We start from the raw sequence: 22,190 nt of genomic DNA, 5'->3' as shown, positions 1-22,190 counted from the left end.
TAAAGTTTAGATGGGAGGGGTAGAAACACCTTCATTGAACGGTGACAAAACTCAGTGAAGGGTTGATGGCTAGAGGCTTAGTCATCAAAAAAGGCGACTCTGTGTAATGGTTGAGCGGCTGGAGGGTCGAACAATGTTGATACCAGTGTAATGAACAAGGTTTGTATATGCAGCGAAATATTCAGAATATCCATCGTAGGGCGAGTGATATATTTATATAAAATGTTGAATGTATAAAAGATATGAGATGATGATGTTACAAATGAGAGCCCGCTTATACACTTAGACAGGTGTCCCTTCATCAACGATCATGTCCTTTAAGACATGCCTCTTCAATAATTAATTATTATTTAATTAATCATTGTTATGATTATTATTTATATTATTTTTATATATTAGTCATAACACACACTCACACATATGGTTGATGTACGGATAGTGGCTTGATGTACATTTCAAGGGAGTGGCTTGATAGTTTGGAGTCCAATGTTTTGACCTTCATGATGGATTCTAAAGTTGCAAGCAAGGTAAATGTAATGACCCACCTACAATTACAAATAAAACGAGAATATTAGCATGCATACGGGACATCCATATGATAGCTACATATGTATGAATTGCATGTATTGCACTAGTATACGTACTAGCTAATATTGGAAAATGTTTAAGTTTAGGTTAATAAAGCATTTATCGAAGTAAATTCCTAACTCACCAGAATTACAAGGAAATATATTGAATGGAGTCCTTGACATATGTATGATACTCCTTAATCAAAAGAAAATATAAAATAAATTCAATTCAATTTACAATTTAATTTGATTAAAAATAAATAAAATGAACTATTTAAATTCTAAATAAAGTAATTTAATTAAATTATAAATGAAGTAAATTAAATTAATTAAAAGTTTTTATTAAACAAAATAAAGTTAATTTTAACTAAATTAAAAAGAGTCAATCTACGTATCATGAAAATTATGAAGGTGACTGACTCTAAAAGAAAGGAGGAGGATGCTAGAAGGTATGGAACCGACTCCTGAAGGAGAGTCGGTGGATTTTATGCATATAAGGGAGTCGGGAGAACTTTCCTAAAAAAGACAGGAGATGGAGAAAACACCGTGAAAACGAGAAGTAAGCTAGAGATTTGGAAGAATTGAGCCTCAATCCTTGGAGTTTTCGGCACAGGGGCAGAGGACCTTAAATTCCTCTGGATCTGGGTACCAAAGAGGTTGAACCTAGATTGGCAAGGTGGATTCGGTTGGCTTGCTAACAGGATCGGATTGGTAGCTACAACCACACCGGATCGACTTCAACATCAATCCAAATTCAATAGCCAGGTATGTAGCTATGTATTTGATTAATTTTGCTCAAGAATTTTACTGTATGTGTTATTACTGCCTGTATTTTCGAAGTTTTCCAAATTCAGTACCTTATAATAAACTTGGGGAGACTATGAGACTAGGAATACTAGAATGTAAGACATATAATCCTATGCTAACTACCTACAAATGTGATGCAAGAGCATCACCATTAGTAAATTCATTTTGATTGTGATGGTCAAAATTTCATTTACTACAGGAAGTGGGTTTCCTAAATTTATTTTAATTATTGGATATACTTAGGAAAACTAGTATTTAGTTAGAGTTGTTATGAATTTGTAAAAAATAGGAATTTGTTGTAATTGATTTATGAGAGACATTATAATTAGTTTTAATAGATTAGATATCTTCTAGCTTTAGGAATCATATCGACAATTAATGGATCTTAACATATTTATTCTTTTGTACTTAAACATAACTTGTAACTCAAGAAAGGGGGTTATAGGAGTGTGAGTGTGAAGTGTGGATTAGTGTGTTTTTTGAAGAAAATCACTGAATGAATTGAAGAATTTTTGTCCTCTTTCCATTGGATTTTTGGTGCTTTATTATGATTCAAATTACTTCCAAATTACTTGCTATAGATGTACTGTAAAATCTATATTTTAAACTTTTGTTTCAGGATTCATGGGAACCACTGTATGCCAATTCCTTTGCAACTAACCATTCGATGTCGACGGTCATTCACTGGATCGAATCCTTTGTGGCGTTGGTAAATTTCCAGGCCGAACTCCTTCGTTGTATATTCATCACGGTGTCAGTTTATTCTGCGATTGTATGAAACCGAGCAAAACTTATAATAGGCACTTTCCTTTATTTTTTCAAATGACGGCACAAAACTCGAGAATAGTCGGTAATCAGGACATAATTTCACCTTAAACTATGAAATTGTTTGAAGCCCCAACCCACGTTAGAGTGGGATTTCTTTTGTAATCGCGCTAGAAGTTAGCTTCGACCCATAGTCAGACATTTTCTATTTTTGAGTTTTGTACAAGGAAGTCCAACCTCTGACCCCAAAAGGTCTTGACATCCCACTGGTCTATAATAAGTTGGCCTGACTCCAGTCGAGAGTTATAACAAATTGTTTTGAAGTCTTGTCTTGACCTCGTGAATTTACAGAATGGGTCAGCGATTCTGTTGAATAATTAAAAGAAAAGTGGAGGACCCTGTCCTGACCTACTAAAATTGTAGAATAGGTCGGTCGACTAGTTCAGTTTTTAGTAAAAGTGGGGTTTTAACGATTTTCTTTGGGTCTTTGAATAGGTGGATTTTGTTTTTATAATATTTGGAAATTGGTGGGATGCCCCTTTTTGAGGGTTTGACTTCGGATGTGACTTTGATAGTAAATATAAATAATTCTTTTGCTTAATAAAGCTTTGGGCTTGCATCATTTGTGGTATCAGAGCAGGATAACCTACTCAATTGATTTTGAGGGATTGAAGACAAGTTTAACAAAGGAATGTTGTAGCAGTGTACCGATGTAAAAAATGTAAAAGGTAATTTTAGCATTGCAGAGCGTGGTTTGCAAAAAAAGCAAAGACGAGATTGTTATAGGTTGGAACGGGTAAACAAGAGCACATGGTTGATATTTTCGAATCAAGATTAAGAAGAAGGAAAACTGATAGAGATAGATTTGCAGTTAGCAGGAAGGATTGGGAACCAAGATAATGGATGTAAAAACAACAAATTTTCACCAGTAAGGAAAACTGGGAGATTGTAGTAGTGGTTGGATGACAGGTATTGAATTTTTTGTCCTCAACTAATTTAAAGGCAATTGTTGAAGCAGGTAACAACAGAAAGAAGAGATACAATGGTAGGATGTTATAGCCAGGAACTTGTGATAAAGCAGGAAATGAGCAAGTAAAAGCTCTTAAGGGAAAGGATTGTGGCAGAGGAAGTTGCAACAAGGAATGCTGTAAACAGATTTTAGTTGGAGACTAAAGGTAAAGGAACAATGGAAGTTCTCAGGAGAAGAAGATTGTGAGCAGAGTGCAGAAGCCAAAGGAGGGCAAAGGAGCGCTCAAAAGGTTCTAGAGGAAAGAACCACTATAAAAAATCTAAGCTTAGGAGGAAGCTTGGTGAGGTAGTGGTAGCAGAAAGAGAGGCTTGCTACGAGAGAAGGTTTGCTTGCAGCTCACAGTGGGCATGGAGAAGCTCATGGAAGAGAAGATGGAGATGACTATTGATAGTCAAAGGAAGAGTTCATAAGGAAGCAACAATGATAAGAAAAAGGATGCCATAACAGTTGGCAAGAAGAGAATGAGTGATGAAGAGTTTGACAAAGAGATGACTAAGATAAAGGCAAAACTTAGCTACCTGAAGAAGTTGCTACAAAGAGAAATCATAAAAGAATTGAGGCGATGATGGTATGTAGGAAAACGTGTCAAATGGATTGTCAAGGAGTTATTTGTTGAGAATTTGATGTTGGAAATGGAGAGAGGAGGCACTTAGGGTAGCTGAGTATGAGATGAGAGAATCCATTTGTGAACCAGAGAAAGGACCAATTCTTATAGAAGAAGACAATGATGATGGAATGACGAGAAGGATGCTAGAGGCATTTTTAGAAATTGAAAGGTCTCATTGTTTTTATTTTAATTATTTTTGTGCGTGTATTTGTAGGTACCAAAGACGATGGAGCTAAATGAATGTCAGAGATGGTGGAAAAAGAAAAAGTTATACAAAGGCAAAGCTTTGCTTATGGAGAATAACAAGGCTTAGCAAAGCTTGAAAATGAACAAAGGATTGTTATAAGATAAGGAAATTCAACAATAGTTTATGGAGACAACATTGAAGAAAGTCATGAAGTTCAGGATGTAACTCTTCAAGTCTGTGAGAGCACAATCAAATGTATATTTGATTGATTTCATTTTCTTTTGAGAAGTGTGTGTTTGATAATTTTTAAGAGAGTTTTATCAAATTTTGGAAGCAATTGGAGATTGGGAAGAGAGGAGAAAACATATGTTTTGTAGAATTGTCTATTAGGGCAATGTGAAGATAGTGAAGGAGGTGTTGGTCAGAGGAACTTAGCTCAAGGTCTTTCAAAAATCTCAAAGGAGTCTATAAGAAGTCAAGGACCTTTTGTGGAAGAAGAAGAGGCATTAGTGTCTCACACAAGTCAGAATGACATAAGGGTAACTTGTGAGGACGGTTACGAGGGTGGCAAAACAAACTAAAGCAACGATAAGAGTGACGTAGAGCAAGAAGTTGTTTTGTGGAAATATCCAAGGAGTTGCAGAAGAAGAAGAAAAGACTCGTGTATAAAGAGACAAAAAATGTGCATTTGTTTAGAATGATTAGAAAAGATAATGGGACATATTTGAAGCTGACGAAGTGATGACTGGGGACGAGAAGAAATACTCAAAGGCAGTATCCGAAGATCTTAGTGAAGAACCAGAGTTATTGGAATGCTTGTTACCACAACCTAAAGTTGAACCTAAAGAAATTGAAACAATGGATTTACCTTTGGCAGATTCCATTTTGTTAAATGAGTGTGAATATATGTTAACAAAAGGTGGTCAAGGGATTGTTTTTGAAGACAACAATAGGGTTCAAAGAAAAAGTCCTCTCCAGGAAAGAAAGGTGGAACCTGAAATTTCAAAACTAGACGAGTCAAAGGGAGTGTTAAGTCAGCATGGGGATTTTGTAAACAAAGGATGTTGTATACCTTTAAAACAAGTCAAACAATAGATGGCTCCACAAAATCAAGCATGGAGCTGATGGAAGTGCAGAAAAGTTCAAGGCTTGCTTTGTTCCTTGAGGCTTCTCTCAAAAGGAAGGTGTAGATTACGATGAGATATTTGCACCTGTTGCTTGATACACCACCATCTGCTTGATCATAGCCCTTGCTGCCCGCAAGGATGGAACCTACATCAAATCGATGTCAAGATTGCTTTTTTGCATGGTTAAATCAAAGAGGAAGTCTATGTGGAACAACTCGAGGGGTTTGAGGTTCATGATTGGGAATCTCATGTATGCAGGTTGAAGAAAGCTCTCTATGGATTGAAGCAAGCACCTCGGGCTTGGTATGAGAGGATCAATAACTATTTGATGAAGCTGGGATTCACTAGAAGTGAAGTCGATCCAAACCTTTACTTTAAGGTTGAAAATGATAAACCTCTCGTTCTGGTACTTTATGTGGACGACCTCTTTCTGACAGGTGCAGACCCTTTCATTCGCAAATGTAAGACGGAGTTGGATTCTGAATTTGAGATGAAGGACCTAGGACCGATGCACTTTTTCCTAGGGTTGGAGGTCTGGCCAAAGCCAGGTGAAATTTTCCTCTCTCAAGGAAAATATGTTGTGTAGATATTGGAAAGATTTGGGATGGTGGACTGCAAGCCTGTGACTACTCCGATGGAAGTTAACTTTAAGAAGTTATGTGGTAGTGTTGTTGGACTTGAATTGGGAAATGCTTCTGAGTATTGTCGACTCATAAGAGCACTGATGTTCTTGGTGAACTCCCGTCCGGACATGTTTTGCAGTTAACACATTGAGCCAATATATGGTTGAGCCTCATCATATACATTGGATTGGTGCCAAGAATCTTCTGGGATATCTTCGGGGCACAATCACTCATGGATTGAGATACACTGCCAGAGATGTGAGGCTGCATGGTTATTCTGATGGTGATTGGATTGGCAGTGTGGTGGATCGCAAGAGCACTTCTGGACGCTGTTTTTCTTTGGGTTCTGCTTCGATATCCTGGATGAGCAGGAAGCAGAAATCGGTTTCCTTGAGCACTGCCGAGGCCGAATACATAACTGCTAGTATGCCCTCCTGTGAAGCTGTTTGGTTGAGGAAGCTCTTCAGTGAGCTTTTTGGACATGTGCTGGATACCACCGTGAGCCTCTGCAACAACTAGAGTGGGATTCGATTATCATAGAATCCTGTGTTTCATGATTGCTCTAAGCATATAGATATCAAGTACCACTTTATCTGGGATATGGTACAACGAGGAGCAATAAGGCTCCATCACATTTGGACTGATTAGCAGGTTGTTGATATTCTAACAAAGCCCCTGGGGAAGGTCAAGTTCTTGGCCTTCCGAGAACGACTTGGAGTCGTGGAGAGACACTCTTATGAGGGTCCTGTATGAGATGGACATTAAGCTCTGGGAGCTCCGGGGGGCTTGGGGTACTTCTTGGAGCGATGAGCAACCATAGGGTGAGTGGTTCAGCCTTCCCCTAGTGGTTTGCTATTTACAGGGTGAGTGGTTTAGCCTTCCTCTAGTGGTTTGCTGTGTACAGGGTGAGTGGTTCAGCCCTCCCCTGCGATACCCCTTGGCGACATGTAGGCAGGATGAGTGGTTCATCCTTCACGTGCTGGGACATCCTACCCATGCAGTCTGGGACTCATGGGAAGTACCTCTCATCTGGCCAATGAGTAGGGAAATGAGGATAGGGACCAAAGTACTACTAATGGACACATCGTATACTATCGTACTCCCTATGCGAGGATGACCGATATTGATCTGGGATTAATTGGAACTGACTTCGGGTTAGTAAGAGTGGTATGAGACAGTGTCTTTTGATTGGAACTAACTTCGGGTCAGTAAGAGTGGTGGCACTCTCCTTTGATTGGCACTGACTTCGGGTCAGTAGAGAATGGTATAATACATTCTCAATCACTTCTTCTTCATAGTTTTGTAGAGTAGAGCAGTGCAAAGCAGTGCATTGATGGCAGAGATAGTACAGATTGGCAGATGGGTTCGCAGATGGAGTTCTCCCTAGTTGAGAGGGAGTGTTAAAATTGGCAACTAGGGCGAAACTCCACATGGGTCATCTTATTTATGACGGCTGATATTTTTCTTGGATTCCTCTCTCCGAGAGGTGTAGGATTGATCTAAAGATCATCCGATTCCGATATGTACAGATGAAGTTATGAATTTATTTTGATTATGGTCAAATTGTCAAGGTCGACTAGTAAACTTATGTAGGCTTAGGAGCCCAACAATCACGTCTATTCATCCTCAACGTTGCATATAAAAAGAAGGTGACTTAGCCTCATTTGGACACACTCATCTTCACATTTCTCTCTCTCCCTCCTCATTGATTGGGTATGGATTTCTGGGCCTCTCTCTCCACACGTCCGAAATTTCAGGAGAGCGAAATTTCAGGAGGTTGAAATTTCAGGAGAGCGAAATTTCAAGAGGCCGAAATTTCAGGAGACCGAATTTCAGGACAGTTTGACCAAGCGTTGACCAGCATGTGTTGACCTCCTTTGACTGTGTTTTTGTGAGGGCTATCTCTGTTTGGGTAGGCCACATTTCTGGGCACATAAATCGAGGCTAAACATTGACTGTTGACCAGCATTGATTGCAGCTAGGGCTGACCGCAGGTGGGCTGTTTGACCAGACTTTGACTGTTTTGAGGGCTGTTTTATCTTGTTGTTTGGAGGCCGAAGTTGACTGAAGTTGACCGATTTGCTGAGGGTCAAATCTGCCCTGTTGACCAGCGTTGACTTTTCTGGTTAGGGCTCTTTTGCTGCTGTTATAAATTATCAGATTTGTAAATTGTACTATCTCTCTCTGCTGAACTATTGAAGACTAAAAGAAGATTTGATCAAGGGTTTCCCCACATTGGGGTTTGTCCCTGGCTGGTGCCACATCTTGTGTCCTCTTGTCTTGGCTTGTCTTCTACTGTTTATGTTTATGTTCTATCTGTGTTTTACTATCATGTTGATGTGATTGCTAATCTGAATATTGATACTGGGCTAATAAAGAAATTGAAGTAAAATTGCTCTAAAGCATAGCACATATCATTGTTGCTTAAAATTAACACTTAATCCTCTAGCACTATCGATTTTATTGATGCTGATGCTTAGCAGTTAAAACTAAGGGGAAAAGACTAATTAATAACATAGAAAGATGGTTTCAGATGTCAATTCAAACTAATTTCACCATATAGGTTTTTCGTTGAAGGACATGTTTCTAAATTTTGAACACCATATTTCTCTTTGAATTATATGTTTAAAGAGGGAATGAGCTTTTAATGTTTATCGTGTATGTTTTTTAGGTGCACGTGATTCTGATTTTATCATGTATGTTTTAGAGGGTATGTAATTGTTATCATATATAATCCAATAGTTAGAAAATTTTGAATTATATAACTTCTTTAACTTAATGACAGATTCTATCATATCTTTCTTCACTGGAATTTTTTAAATATGAATTCCATTGTTGTTGAATTCAATCATAAATACAGACACGAACAAAGTGACTTGGATAGCATGGATCAGCACAACACAATATGATCAATCAAAAGTTCAGATAGTCCCTTAAATACTTATAAGCAGATGATGTAACGGCATTTGTTGATGTGTTTATCTCTCTTTCAATTCATTTTGTTAACTGCCAATAATATATCTAGTGCTGCTATGGCATGGTTATAGAAGGTTGGATATCGTTGTTTTTGTTTGTTTTCAACCAATTGTGAATTGGAAGAAGTGCTAAGAAGTTAAAAGTTTTATTATGATTTAGAAATTTAATAAGGTTTTGTGGGCTTGCAGGTATTTGGCTAAGATATTAGTACCTGCTGGCTCAAAAAACGTACTTGTTGGTGAACCTCTTGCCATAACTGTGAGCTCTTACTTTAAATTTCCACATAGATTTATTTTCTGCATTGATTGGAAAGCCTAGGAAATTGCGTATTTCGTAAAACAGTAGATTTCAATAGAAATGCCACTGTTTAAGTGACCTCAATGTCAACTTTTCCTGGTACCATGTTCTACTGTGATTTTAAAATTGACTTTCCCTGCAATCATGTTTCGGTGTTGCTTTAACATTTTTCTTTCAAGATTCTAGAAAGCAGACTACAGAGAAAAGTAACACTGCCTCTCTCTGCAGGTAGAGAATCCAGATGATATTCCAAAATTTACAAATATCTTAGCTGATGATTTTTCCAGTAAACAAACAGAGAAAGATACAAAGGCACAAGGGGCCACACAAGGTCAAGAACAAAAGCCGCAACCACAAATCTATAGATTTGGCCCTGCAGTAAGGCGCCTTCTTGCTGAGTTTGAACTGGACATATCTTCACTTAAGGGTTCAGGTCCCCGAGGGACACTCCTGAAAGGTGATGTCTTGGCAGCAATCACATCTGGAGCAGGTTCAGGAAAATCATCAAAGACAGCTAAATTGCACAAGCCATCTGAACCGCAAAAATCTGAGAAGACATTATCAGCCCCAACAGATCCTGTATCTTCGCAATCTCCCTTGCCGCTGCAGTCATCTGGGCTTTATGAAGACTTACAAAACAGTCAAATTCGCAAGGTATGTTTTACCTTAGCTATCCTACATGATTAAATGTTATGTTCTTAAGAGTTGGTCTGAATGCCCTATCTACAACATGCAAGTGTGCAGTCTGATTTATATTTGAAGTATGTTGCTTTTGAAGAGAATTTTACTATATAATAATATAACTATTATATTTAACACATTTGGAGTATACCTAGTGTTGGACACCTAATCCTCAATGGGTTAGTGTGGAAGCCAAATAGACAAAAGGAGTTCAAGAGACCTTGGGATGTGGAACCCAACGGTCAAACCATGTACTATAAATGTATATCATTTGTTAATAAAAATGTATTCTCATGTTTTATCTTTCATATTCCTTTGCTGCCCATGTGTGTTTAACATGGTATTAGAGCGGGCAAATTCTGGCCCTGCTCATATTTGAGTTATTGTTTTCTTGTGGCCTTTCTCTCAGTGTCAATTCTACCCTGTGGCCTTTCTCTCAGTGTTAGTTCTACCTTCTGTTCATCAAACATGCTACCATACCCTGTCTGCTTGTCAGAACTGCTGCCCTCCATTGTTTCTCTGTTTGAGAGCCAATACCTAATTCTTCCTTGAAGAACACTTAGTTTTCCAAACTTGCAACCTGCAAACACTCACCCAATAACAACTCTCTGCGGCGGTCATTGTCTACGCTCAATCCTTCTACAACCTTATAAATAACGCTTATTTTTTCCAGGCCTGTAAATAACATCTCTGCCCACCATTGCTGGCTACCAAATGCACTTGACAGTCCATAACAATTTTTACAGTGAAACGCTTGTAGAAGACAACGTTCATTTTTTATCATTGACCTGTCTGAGGGCGCTATTGTATTCTGCATTGAATGTTACTTCTTTTGATGTCGACTGTCCTCTCGCTTATCGCTGTAGACTTTTGGCGTTACATTCAATCATAGTCTGATCACTGCGTTTCTCTTAAAATTCTGCGTACCATTAAGATTTCTTTATACTTTTCTGGCACACCCACCATCTTGAAACCGTCAGACATTACATTCCTCCAATGTTGAATCACTGTTTGAAGTGTGGTCAGCTCTGGTGGTTGGTTTTTTGACTGCTGTATTGGAGATGGTATGTGCAACGGAAGCGTCGTGAACCCGACGTGAAACGAACACGCAACCTTCCATTGTTTTTCCAGCTTTTGAAATAGTAGTAAAATAAATCCGCATAAAGAGCTGTCTGCATGAGCCCAGATACCCAGGGTATCCATCGGAAGTAATGTTTTCAGTGAAATAGCAATAAATCCAATTTAGGATGTAGAACCCCCTGTAAGCCCCAAGAAAGAAAACATTCGGAGTTACAAACCTAGATTTCTCATTTGTCTGTTGGTGTATATGCTTAGACTGTGTAATTGAATTGTGTGTTGCATTGAATGTGGAATATGCTGGTTGTGAAAGAAGAATGGTGAAGTCGAAGCCCACAAACTCTGGTTGCATTACTCCTCTGCATTGAATTGGAGTCGTATGGTATGCTACGTTCGGTGCATGGATACTGTGTAATGGTGTATGGTGAGCCTGTGGTGCGTTGAACCTTCTCTGTGGGTGTTCTATTGTGCAGTAGTCCTACAAAATGATGTGTTGGTTATGATATGTTGAAATTAAGAGCGTCGAATTGATATGTCAAATCCATGTGTTGACTGGTATGTATGTTGCGTTGGAATTATTCTATCCTGCGTTAATTTAAAATCAATGTTGTACATGAGGGTCGTGTGTTGAATTTTATATGCCTTGGGTCATTTATATGTGTTGGAGCTATGGTGTATGGTATGAATATACTTTGAATTCCTTTCTTGAAGACCGTGCTGGTGTATTCACAATTCATTGAAGTTTTTTATGGTTATATTATATGTAATGGCATATATTATGTTGAGTCATATATCCATAAAGGTGTTAGTATGTGAAAGTGCATAAATGAATGGAGCCATAACATATATGTGAGATGGGCATAATATTGAAATCCTTATATAAGTTGGAGCCATGATATATGATATATGAGTGGTGGTATATATATATTATGTGACAATGTATGTGCATAGAATATATGCCCATATTAAAAGTTTTGACATAGTGTAGTGAAGAGTGAAGTTTTTCCATCTACATATTAAATAAGTTTCTTACCTAAATAGAAGGGTATCAAAAAAAAAAGGAAGGCAGAGAGCAAGGCTATGATTATTTTTGAAATCAAAAGCAGAAAATATTTTGTGATGATGCATTCACTCATCTCCATAGTTTGATTAACTCTCTTTGGCAAAGAGAACTACCATGAATGGCCAAGGAAGATAAAGCATACTTTGATTTTTAATGAATTATGGAAAGGAGTTAGTGAAGGAGAAGGAGGCAATCCTCTTGAGAAGCCCACTTCAGAAAAAGAACTCGCCATATGGGAAAACAAGAACAACAAGGCCTATGCCTTGATTTCAGCGTCAATCAATGAAGAGTTAAATTCTCAGGTGAATTGGAGAAAGTTCATTTTTGAATGAGGAGTCTGTTTTCCGGATATCACCATTCTTTGTGTGTTGAATCTATTGCAAGCTGCCAACATTGATTTGAAGTTGTTGCCATAAGTTTATATAAAAGAGCAATTGGTGTCCATCTTTTCCTCATTGTTTTACTATTTTTTTGAGGTTGAAAAATGGCTCCAATTGGTGCAATATTAGAGTCACTGGACAATCTAATACTCTCTACTATGGATAATACAATCAAAATCAGCAAGGATTTTCTCACCGATATTCACAGTTGTTTACAAGATGTACATGACAAGATTGAATTTTTGCAGCTCGAATCTCAGCTACAGCAAGAAGAATTAAAACAGAGGAGTCATTCTGAACCTGTTTCTGTTCAGAAGATTGAAACAGACTCCCATAAAGCAGCAAGGTTACATGCAGATGCAGAAGTTTAGCTTGCACTTCCCAAGCCCATCATCAGACCTTGGGAAGAGCTTGTCCACAACAAACACAAAACTGGTCTCGGATATGAGAAGGACTTGTCCTTTCATATTCTAGACTACTCAAAGCCCATTCAGTTTCAGAGTGCTGGATTCCTTCATGACAGTTCACCTCCAGCTGTTCCAGATTCTACTTCTCTTCCACAACAACAACAACAGATTGTGAAATGCCAACACTATGACCGAGTTAGCCATTTGAAAGATCACTGTTTTGATCTTCATCCATGTAAGCACTGTCATAAAACCGCCCATTCTTCACACAGATGCTTCAGAAACAAACCTCCTGCAAGAACAAAGATTAATCTTGGATGGATCGCTTCTTGGCAATGGGCATCAACAGCCAAGAAGATATTTTAGTCACATGTCAGAACTTGTTCAAGAATATTGAACATTCTTGCAGTGGAGTTTTCTCCATCATCTCACCTTGTATCTGATAGGGGGGGAACTGATGGTCATCTACAAGCTTCAAAGTCACATCAAGCGAGCCTAAGCCACAACCTGCCACACGAGTTTCATAGTTGTATCCAGAGACAAAGATGCCCCTGAGCATGCCTTTAGTTGGTAATCTGGGACACTTCCTCTAGCTGAAGACTTCAGCTTCTTGCCAGTTTCAGAAGAATTCCAGGAACAAAATTGGGGACACTTCCTCTAGCAGAAGACTTCAGCTTCTTGCCAGTTTCGGAAGAGTTCCAGGAATTGCATTAAGCATTCCAGAGTTGTTGGTCATCCTTAAACCATCACATGTTGAGACTTCCCTTTTAAGGTTGAAGTTCTCCCTTTTATGCGGGGTGAGAACTCCCTTTCATGTTTGAAGGTTTCCCTCTTCAAAACATCAGGAGCACTTCCTTTAGCAGAAGACATGAGCTTCATGCCATAATTGGAAGAGTTCCGGGAACTGCACTAAGCGTTCCAGTGTTGGTGGTCATCCTTAAACCACCGCCCTTTATACCAACATTTCAGAGAGCACATTCAACCTAGTGCTGCCATGCATTTTTTGCACATTTTGTATTACAACTCTCTTCTCGGACTCATACATAACCCTTCGGATTAAGGGGGGGAATGTTGGACACCTAATCCTCAATGGGTTAGTGTGGAAGCCGAATAGACAAAAGGAGTCCAAGAGACCTTGGGATGTGGAACCTGTTGTTGCACAGATTGTCACGACAATGCTCAGACCGGGGGTTGTCACCCTGATCCCCGATCTCTCCGTTTAAGCTTCTCCCGCGGCTAAGGGGGGTAGACCCTATGGGACAATGGATGACCAACTGTGGACCAGTTGGGTTGGGAGACACGAGGTAAAACAAGCACTTATTTGATTTTATTAAGTTAATAGACCAGTGCCTTATGGAGTTAATGATTAAACGATTGTTTATCGAAAGCTGCAGAAATATGAACTTTATAATTCCATGATTAACAATCATTTATAAGCAAAATATAAGATATTCAACAAATGCACAACGCCTTAAACGATAATGTAGCAAATAAATTTCTAAAGAATAAATGCTTTAAACAACCACGAAAATTAAATGCTGACCAGATTTCAAATAGTTAATCTCCAGATATAAACATTTTAAGCACATTTAACTTCACCACAACAGAGGAGACTCTAGAAAAAGAATTTACAAGTTTTAATTAGCCTTTTTCAAAATTTTTGCTTTTTTTTTTATAATTTTTTTATATATATATATTTTTAATAAAATTTTAAAACTAAAATCCTAAATAAAATCGAATCTAAACTAAAGTAAAGTCTAATCTAAAATCCAAAATTTAATTCTAAAACTAAGTAAAAGAAAACTAAAACAAAACAAATTCTTTATACCTTTTTTATTTATTAAATGATTATTTAACCAAACTAAATCTAAAATAAAACTTAACTCTAATCTAACACCTAATCTACATACACAATATATAAAATCTAAAAAAAAACTTTAAATCTAAAACCTGCAAGCCAAAACTTTTTTTTATAATGATTTTATTATATTTTTATTTTTTATTTTTTTATTTGTTGAGATTTTAAAATTCTAAATTTAAAACTAATATAAAACTAAACTAAAATCTAAATGAAAATTGAACCTAACAAATCCTAAATAAAATGTTAAACCAATTAAAAAATTAAAATACGTGAACTAAACTAAAGTCTAACAAAACTAAAAAAGGAACTTTTTTATTTTTTATGATTTTTTTTTTAGATTAAAACAAAATGAAACTTAAATTATATCTATTTCTAAAAAAACAAAAACGTACGCTGAAAAGAATTCAAATTTGAATCTAAATTAAACAAAAAAAAACCTAACCTGAATGAAAATGAAACTAAAACTAAAACCTAAAATATTATTATTATTATTATTATTATTTTTTAATTGTAAATCTAACTTTAAACAAAATTAAAACTAATTAAAGAAATCTAAAACTAAACAGAAAATTTAAAATAAATCTGAAACTTAACATACGTTACCCTAACTAATATATATACAATACAAAAGAAAAGGAATACGTGAATGCTAAAAAAAAGAATCGCAGAACAAAACTAAACTATGCATAAAGAAATCGAATTTTTATTGTTTCATGGTGTGTGCAGGTTTGCGGGCTCAAGAAATTGGACGGCAGCAATGAGAGAGCGATTGCAAGTGAGCGAATGCTGGAGCTGAGGAGAAGAACTCGACTGCGGCAACGGATTGAGGAGAAAGCAACAAATTTGCAGCCGAATGGAGTGCACACAGGTGGCTGGAAATGAACGCAGGCAGCAAGGAAGGCTGTCGTGAGGAGGTTGCTGCAGATTGGATAGCATCGATGAATATAGCAGAGAATGAGGAGAGCGATGGGCAGCGTAAAGATTAATGGCAGCAACTTTGCTGATCTGGACATCGTTTGGATGAGCTGCGTGGGTTTGGAAACACGCTGATGCAGGTAGGAAGAAGCTGCATGGAAGTGTATGGAGCAACCAGCGTGCAGGTAGAGAGAGACGGTGGCAGCGTGCTCTGTTTTTATATTTTTATATTTATTTTTGTTTTGTTTGCAGGTACTGGAGCAGCGTGGAAGGAATCCGCAGGAAGTAATGCTGAAGAGAAATGCGGAAATGGAGTTGTGGGGAGACAGGGATTTGATTTGCAGCAGAGTGAGAGGAGCTGAAAACCCCAGGACAACATACACAAATCAGAAACTTCTGCTAACAGAAAAACTGAAAACCCAGGAAGCAGACAACCCAGGAAGCAGACAGGAGAACTTCCACTAGAACCTCTAAATATTTTCCAGAAATCTTAATAAAATTTTTAACTCGCTCTCCTTCTGATTTCTTGAAACCCTCATAAAAAAATTTAGATCTGAAAATGAATGATTTTAAAACCCTTGGAATGCAAGATTGCTGGTTGATATTCCTGGAAAGCAATTTTAAATGAAACCCCAGCAGACAGATAGCTTGGAGAATCTCGAATTTCTTCAGCAAAAAACCTGCAAGAATTGATCCTGAGGCCAGATCTTACCCTCCAGGGCCTAGATTTGGCTTCAAACAAAAATTTCTCCTCAGACCTACAACCTGCAATGACAAAGAACAGAAAACCCAAAAATAATATGTGCAAGAAATGAAACTGAAAACCCTAACCAAATAATTACAATATTCACAAACTGCAGGCTCTAAAATAGCCAGATTTCTCGTTATGCCACATAAATATTTTCAGAATTTTAATTTTAATGTGAGATACTTCAGAAAACCCTGCATGCATTCATAAAAAAAATTTAGATGATAAACCCGGGATTAAAAACTAGCTGGGCTCTTTCAGAAAACACAATCCGGGAGTTGGTTGGTTCAGCCGAGAACTTCCCCTAACGCCCGGTAAACTCAAAACTAAGATTTCCTGCACAGCTTAAAATCAACCATTAACATAGAGGGAGAAAACAATAGTGAAATCCAGATCAAATGGAGATACCTGCCATTATATTTCAGAATCTAAACTATCATTCAAACCCCAAAGATCAGACAAGATACCTGTGCCCAAATTTATCTTCATCAAGCTATATCAATGGCTGAAAATAAAATTATGCATAAAAATAAATCATCTTACAACACTTTCAGAAGAGTAACACCAGAAAGATTTTCAACCCCAAAGTCTTTTTTTATTGCACAAAAAATGACTACAAGAGAGCTTTTTTTAGCACCAGACTCTCAGATCCAATTGTAGAAATTTCTCATTTCCCACTCCGGTTTTCAGTTTCTCCTTATTTCTCCCATATAGTTAAATGCCCTTTCCCATAACCATACATTTAACAAGCTGGAAAAAATAAATTTGCTGAAAACACAAATTCTGGAAATTTTACAGAATGCTGGAAATTGCAGAAATAAAAATCAGCAGTAATAAACAGCCATTAAAACACATTTAAACATTGAGATTTTTGGTCAATGTGACCCTGGAAAAAGCCCCTACAACTCTTGGGGAAAACCAGTTCAAGAGCTCTTCTTTATTTCTGAAAATGCCTTTTTCACAGTGAGAAATATTCAGCAAGCAAATTTACAACTTATCTCTTTTCCCATGCCTCACAGCAAACTGGAAATTACAGCAAACAGGACAGCAATAAATGCTGTAAGGCCTCCTCGATTTTCATGCCCACTTTCAACATTAAACGCTGCTGTACGGTCAGCATTAAATGCACTGTACGAACTGCAATAAATGCACTATACGGCCCTCGTTTTGCATGCAGAAAAATCAACAAACTGCTCCTCGATTTTTGTGCAAACCACTCCTCGAAAATCGTGCCAAAATCTGCCTTTCACTGTGTGCTGAATCAGCTATACAAATCTGCTCAACTGCTACCTTGGAATGTGTGCCAAGCTGCTGTCTCCTTCTCCTCCCTGCTCAGAAATCTCTCTTGCTCTCTTGCTCTCCTTCTCCCAATCTGCTCATGAAAGAATTAATGATCTTTTCCTCCTTTTCCTCCTTTAATCTAACCCCAAGTGACTTTTGGGTGATCCCTAAATCCAATGGCTGAAATAGATTGAGATCTAAGGCTGAGATTAAATGCTCATTTAAATCTCACTTTTTATTTTTTAATTCACCCCACTTTAATAAAGACCCACTTAGTCATTTATTTCTAAAGTCACTTTTCCTTTCTAATTTTTCATTGACTTTATAAAAGTCACTTTAAAATTAGACTTACTAACTTTATCACTTAAAGTCACTTTTAAATTAGATTTAACTTTATAAAATTATAAAGTCACTTTAGGAGAAAAATTAAATTCTTTTGGACACTTTTCCCTAGGCCAAAGATCAAAGCATAAGGGAACCACCTGTCCTCCGGTACCAAATTTCAACACTCCCTCTTACCGAGGAAGGTGTTCCTCACCACACTCATCTTGTCTCTGAAGTAGACATGCTTGCCCCGTGGTAAGGCTTTGGTAAGAATATCTGCAACCTGCTCATCAGTGGAAATATGCTCAAGCTTCACAGCTCCCTTCTGAACATAGTCTCTGATGAAATGATATTTGATCTCGATATGCTTTGACCTGTCATGAAATACTGGATTCTCCGTGAGTTTAATGCAACTCTGATTATCACAGTAAATCACTGAAGGTCTCAACGATTGACCAAATAAGCCAAACAACATCTTGCGAAGCCAGATAGCCTCACAACTAGCTAGACTGGCTGCCATATACTCTGCTTCCGCTGAACTCAGTGCTACTGACTGCTGCTTCCGGCTGAACCATGACACTACTGCTGAACCCAACCCAAAACAACACCCTGAAGTGCTGTTCCTATCAGAAGCACAACCTGCCCAATCAGAATCAGTGTATCCTGCCAATCTCACTCCATCTCCCTGCCTGTAGTCCAGACCATAATCCAGTCTCCTGCAAGTATCGCAAAATGTGTTTTGCAGCCACCCAGTGAACCTTTCTAGGCTCACACATAAACTGACTCATCGTGTTGACTGCAAAACAGATATCTGGTTTAGTGTTGACCAAATACATAAAGGAACCAATTAGTTGCCTGTACAATGTGGGATCCACCAACTCGGAATCCGAAGCATGAAGCTTCTTCCAGTTGGTGATCATCGGTGTCGACATGGGTCTACAATCCTCCATGTGGAATCTGCTAAGGATGTCCACAATATACTTCCCCTGCCCCAGGAAGAAATGCCGCTCCTCCTGCCACACCTCCAAGCCCAAAAAGTAATGCATCAAGCCGATGTCCTTCATCTCAAACTCCGTCGCAAGATCTCTCTTGCAGTGCTCTATGAGTCCCTCTGCACCTGTAATGACCAAGTCATCCACATACAACACCAGAATGAGAGGCTCCTCACCAATCACAATAAATTAAAGGTTCGGATCTGCCTCACTCTTTGTGAAACCCATCCCCTGCAAATATGTATCTATCCTGGAGTACCAAGCTCTGGGAGCTTGCTTCAGGCCATAAAGGGCCTTCTTCAGTCTGCACACATGGGACTCCTTCCCATGCACCTCAAAGCCCTGTGGCTGCTCAATGTACCCCTCCTCCTGTATGAAGCCATTGAGAAATGCAGTCTTCACATCCATCTGGTGGATCTTCCAACCCATCTCTGCTGCTATCGATATAATGGAGCGGATCGAAGTATATCGAGCCACGGGAGCGAAGGTCTCCTCATAATCAACTCCCTCTACCTGGGAGAACCCTCTAGCCACAAACTTTGCTTTGAATTTCTCAATGCTGCCATCTGCAACATGCTTTACCTTGTAAATCCATCTGGAAGTAACCACGGATTTGCCCTCAGGCCTCGGCACCACCTCCCAAACATCATTCTTCATGATAGAAGAATACTCCTCCTGCATGGCCTCTCTCCAGACCTGCTGGCTAGCTGCATCCTCATAGCTAGAAGGCTCAGAGTCAAGGATGCTGGTAACCATCGCCATATAGCTACAAAACCTCTTAGGTGGTCTACTCTCTCTGACCGACCTCTTCGGCTCAACAACAGATGAGGCATCTCTCAAGGTGTCCTGAAGCCACTTGGGCTTCCTCTTCCCTGAGCGCACTTCTCCCACCAGAGAATGAAACTCCTCCTCCTCATCATCATTAGGAGCCTGAACTCCTGACTGTCTGTTTGCTGTCCTCCTGCCTGCACCTGAACCTGTAGAAGCTAAGGTACCGTGTGAACTGTCCATCAGTGGACTCCTTAGTCAACTGCTCTGCATGCTGCCCGGAGCACCACCCCTCTGGCTCGGTGAGCCACTGCTCACTGACGGACCTGACATCCTCATAGATGTACCTCTTGATCCTCCTGATCCTCCTGATCCCTGCCCACTGGATCCCTGCGACTGACTCAACTGCTGCTGAGGGTCTGGCTGATCCAGATACTCTAACTCCCGTGACCTCCTGAAGGCCTTGTCCTCCTCGAACTTCACATCCCGTCTGACAACAACTCTCCTCTGTGTAGGAATGTAAATCCGAAAGGCCTTTGAGGTCTCACTGTAGCCCACAAATATACCCTTCTCTGCGGTGGGCTCTAGTTTGGTCCTCTTCTCCTTGGGTATATAGGAGTATGTAATGCATCCAAAGATATGAAGATGACCAATATCAGGCTTCTTCCCAGAGAAAGCCTCCTCCGGAGTCATGTGCCCCAAGGCACGATGCGGACTCCTGTTCTGCAAGTAAAAAGCTGTGTTGCAAGCCTCTGCCCACAAGAACAATGGCAACCCCTGATCATGTGACATGGCTTTGGCAGCCCCTATGATGGATCTGTTCTTCCTCTCCGCAACCCCGTTCTGCTGGGGGTTGTAAGGAACAGTGAACTCCCTCCTAATGCCTGCCTCCGCACAATAGTCAACAAACTCTCCAAGGGTGTACTCTCCTCCATTGTCCGACCTCAGGGACTTGATCTTTCGACCTGTTTGTGTCTCCACAAGAGCTCTGAACTCCTAAAACCGCTTGAAGACCTCACTCTTGGTCTTCAAAAAATAAATCCAGGTCCTCCTGGAGTGATCATCAATGAATAAAACATAGTACTCATATCCACTCAAGGAAACATGAGACATCCGACCGCTCACATTGGAATGAATCAAATCAAGTATCCCAGTCGCTCCGCTGTCACTGCTGGGAAAAGGGGATTTGGCAAACTTGCCCATCGCACAACCTCTGCAAGTATCGAAGTGATCAGTACTGAAATCTGGCACACCTGTAGTGATCTCCCGCAATGTCCTCAAGGCTCCATGATACATATGTCCCATCCTACGGTGCCAAATCTCACACAGCTCAGAACTGCTAGCTCTGCTGTCGGTACTACTGCTCAATGCCAAAAGGGGCTGGAATGCAAACTTGTACGCCTTCGCATGGCGTACACCTATCACTCTAGCTGAATCAGCTGGAGTGCCCCTGGGATACATCAACACCTGTCCTCCCCTGAACAGTACCTCATATCCTCTGTCCTCCAAAGCTAAGACGGATATGAGGTTCTTCCTCAGCCTTGGCACATAAAGAACATCTGACACTTTCAAGGGATGTTTGGACTCCCTCTGAAATGTCAGTGTCCCCACCCCGACTGCTCTAACAACTCTGTCATCACTGAGTACTACCTCTATATCAGTGCCACTCTCTGAAAGCTTTGAGAAGTACTCACGGACTCCTGTCATGTGACGTGAAGCCCCACTGTCCACATACCAGATACCTGAAGATGCTCCCCTAATCGAGGGAAAAGCATGCTCCCTCTGAACCTGTGTGGCAGGTGATCCTGCACTAGAGGACTCACACGTAGTGAATGCAAACTCCCGTCAAAACGACCTGCAAAGTCCTCAATCTCTGCTGAAGCTGCCACGTCTTGGTTCTTCCCCTTCTTCTTCTTCTTCTCCGGACACACAACTGCATAATGTCCCATCTTTTGACAATTCCAACACTTCACCTTGGAATAGTCCTTCTGTGTGTTCCCCTGTTTACCTTTACTTTTGCCTTTGCCCCCACCACTGCTTGTGGAAGCCTGCTTCTTCCCTTTGCCTTTCTTGCCTCCTGCCACCAGTGCTACATCCTCATCCTGCTCAACTGGCTTGGCTGCCCCAAGCTGACCTTTCCTGATCTCTGTCTGAATGCAATCATCCCAAAACCTTTCCCATGTGGGAAGGGTCTCACGTGCACAAACCCCATCAGCAAAGTTCAACCATGAACGGGGGAGGCCATTCACTGCAATTCGCACCAACTCAGTGGGTGGAATGGCCTCTCCAATCGCTGCCAACTCATCTCTCACATTAGTAATCTTTGTGAGATATCCAACTGCACTATCATTACCCATCTTAATGTTCTTCAGCTTCTCCTTCAGGACCATCTTCCGGTTCTCATTGGTACTCTGGTAGAGATTGGACAATGTTGTCCACATCTCATGGGCATTGCTCTTTCCTCTCACATGAGGAATGCAATGGTCTTTGATTCCGTCTAGAATCAGCCTCTTACCCTTGTTGTTCTTTTTATTATAAGTTGTCAATTGAGTAGCATCAGTAGGCACAACAACAGGGTTCTGTGTGGTATGCACCATGATATCCCAAACTTCTGCCTCCTCAAAGATACTCTGCATTCTCTCCTTCCTACACTGTAATTTGTATGCCCATCCAACCTATCCTCCACCCTCAATCCCAATGACATC

General features: G+C 39.7%; 1 protein-coding gene across 1 annotated transcript in view; it reads left to right on the top strand.

The window, feature by feature from the left end:
- LOC149198681 (dihydrolipoyllysine-residue acetyltransferase component 1 of pyruvate dehydrogenase complex, mitochondrial-like) overlaps window positions 1-22,190 on the top strand; it is a 286,422-nt gene that overhangs the window by 113,024 nt on the left and 151,208 nt on the right. Inside the window, exons 8-9 of the mRNA XM_089402112.1 lie at window positions 8,880-8,949; window positions 9,217-9,642. Of these exons, the coding sequence (XP_089258238.1) occupies window positions 8,880-8,949; window positions 9,217-9,642 (496 nt within the window). The remainder of the gene's footprint in view (window positions 1-8,879; window positions 8,950-9,216; window positions 9,643-22,190) is intronic.

Source organism: Pinus tabuliformis, chromosome 2_1 (assembly GCF_031772625.1).
Source record: "Pinus tabuliformis cultivar Carrire ecotype Pingquan chromosome 2_1, CPIR1, whole genome shotgun sequence".
NCBI classification, from domain to species: domain Eukaryota; kingdom Viridiplantae; phylum Streptophyta; class Pinopsida; order Pinales; family Pinaceae; genus Pinus; species Pinus tabuliformis.
The sequence above is the reverse complement of the archived record's forward strand: the minus strand, read 5'-3'. Positions and strand labels throughout refer to the sequence as shown.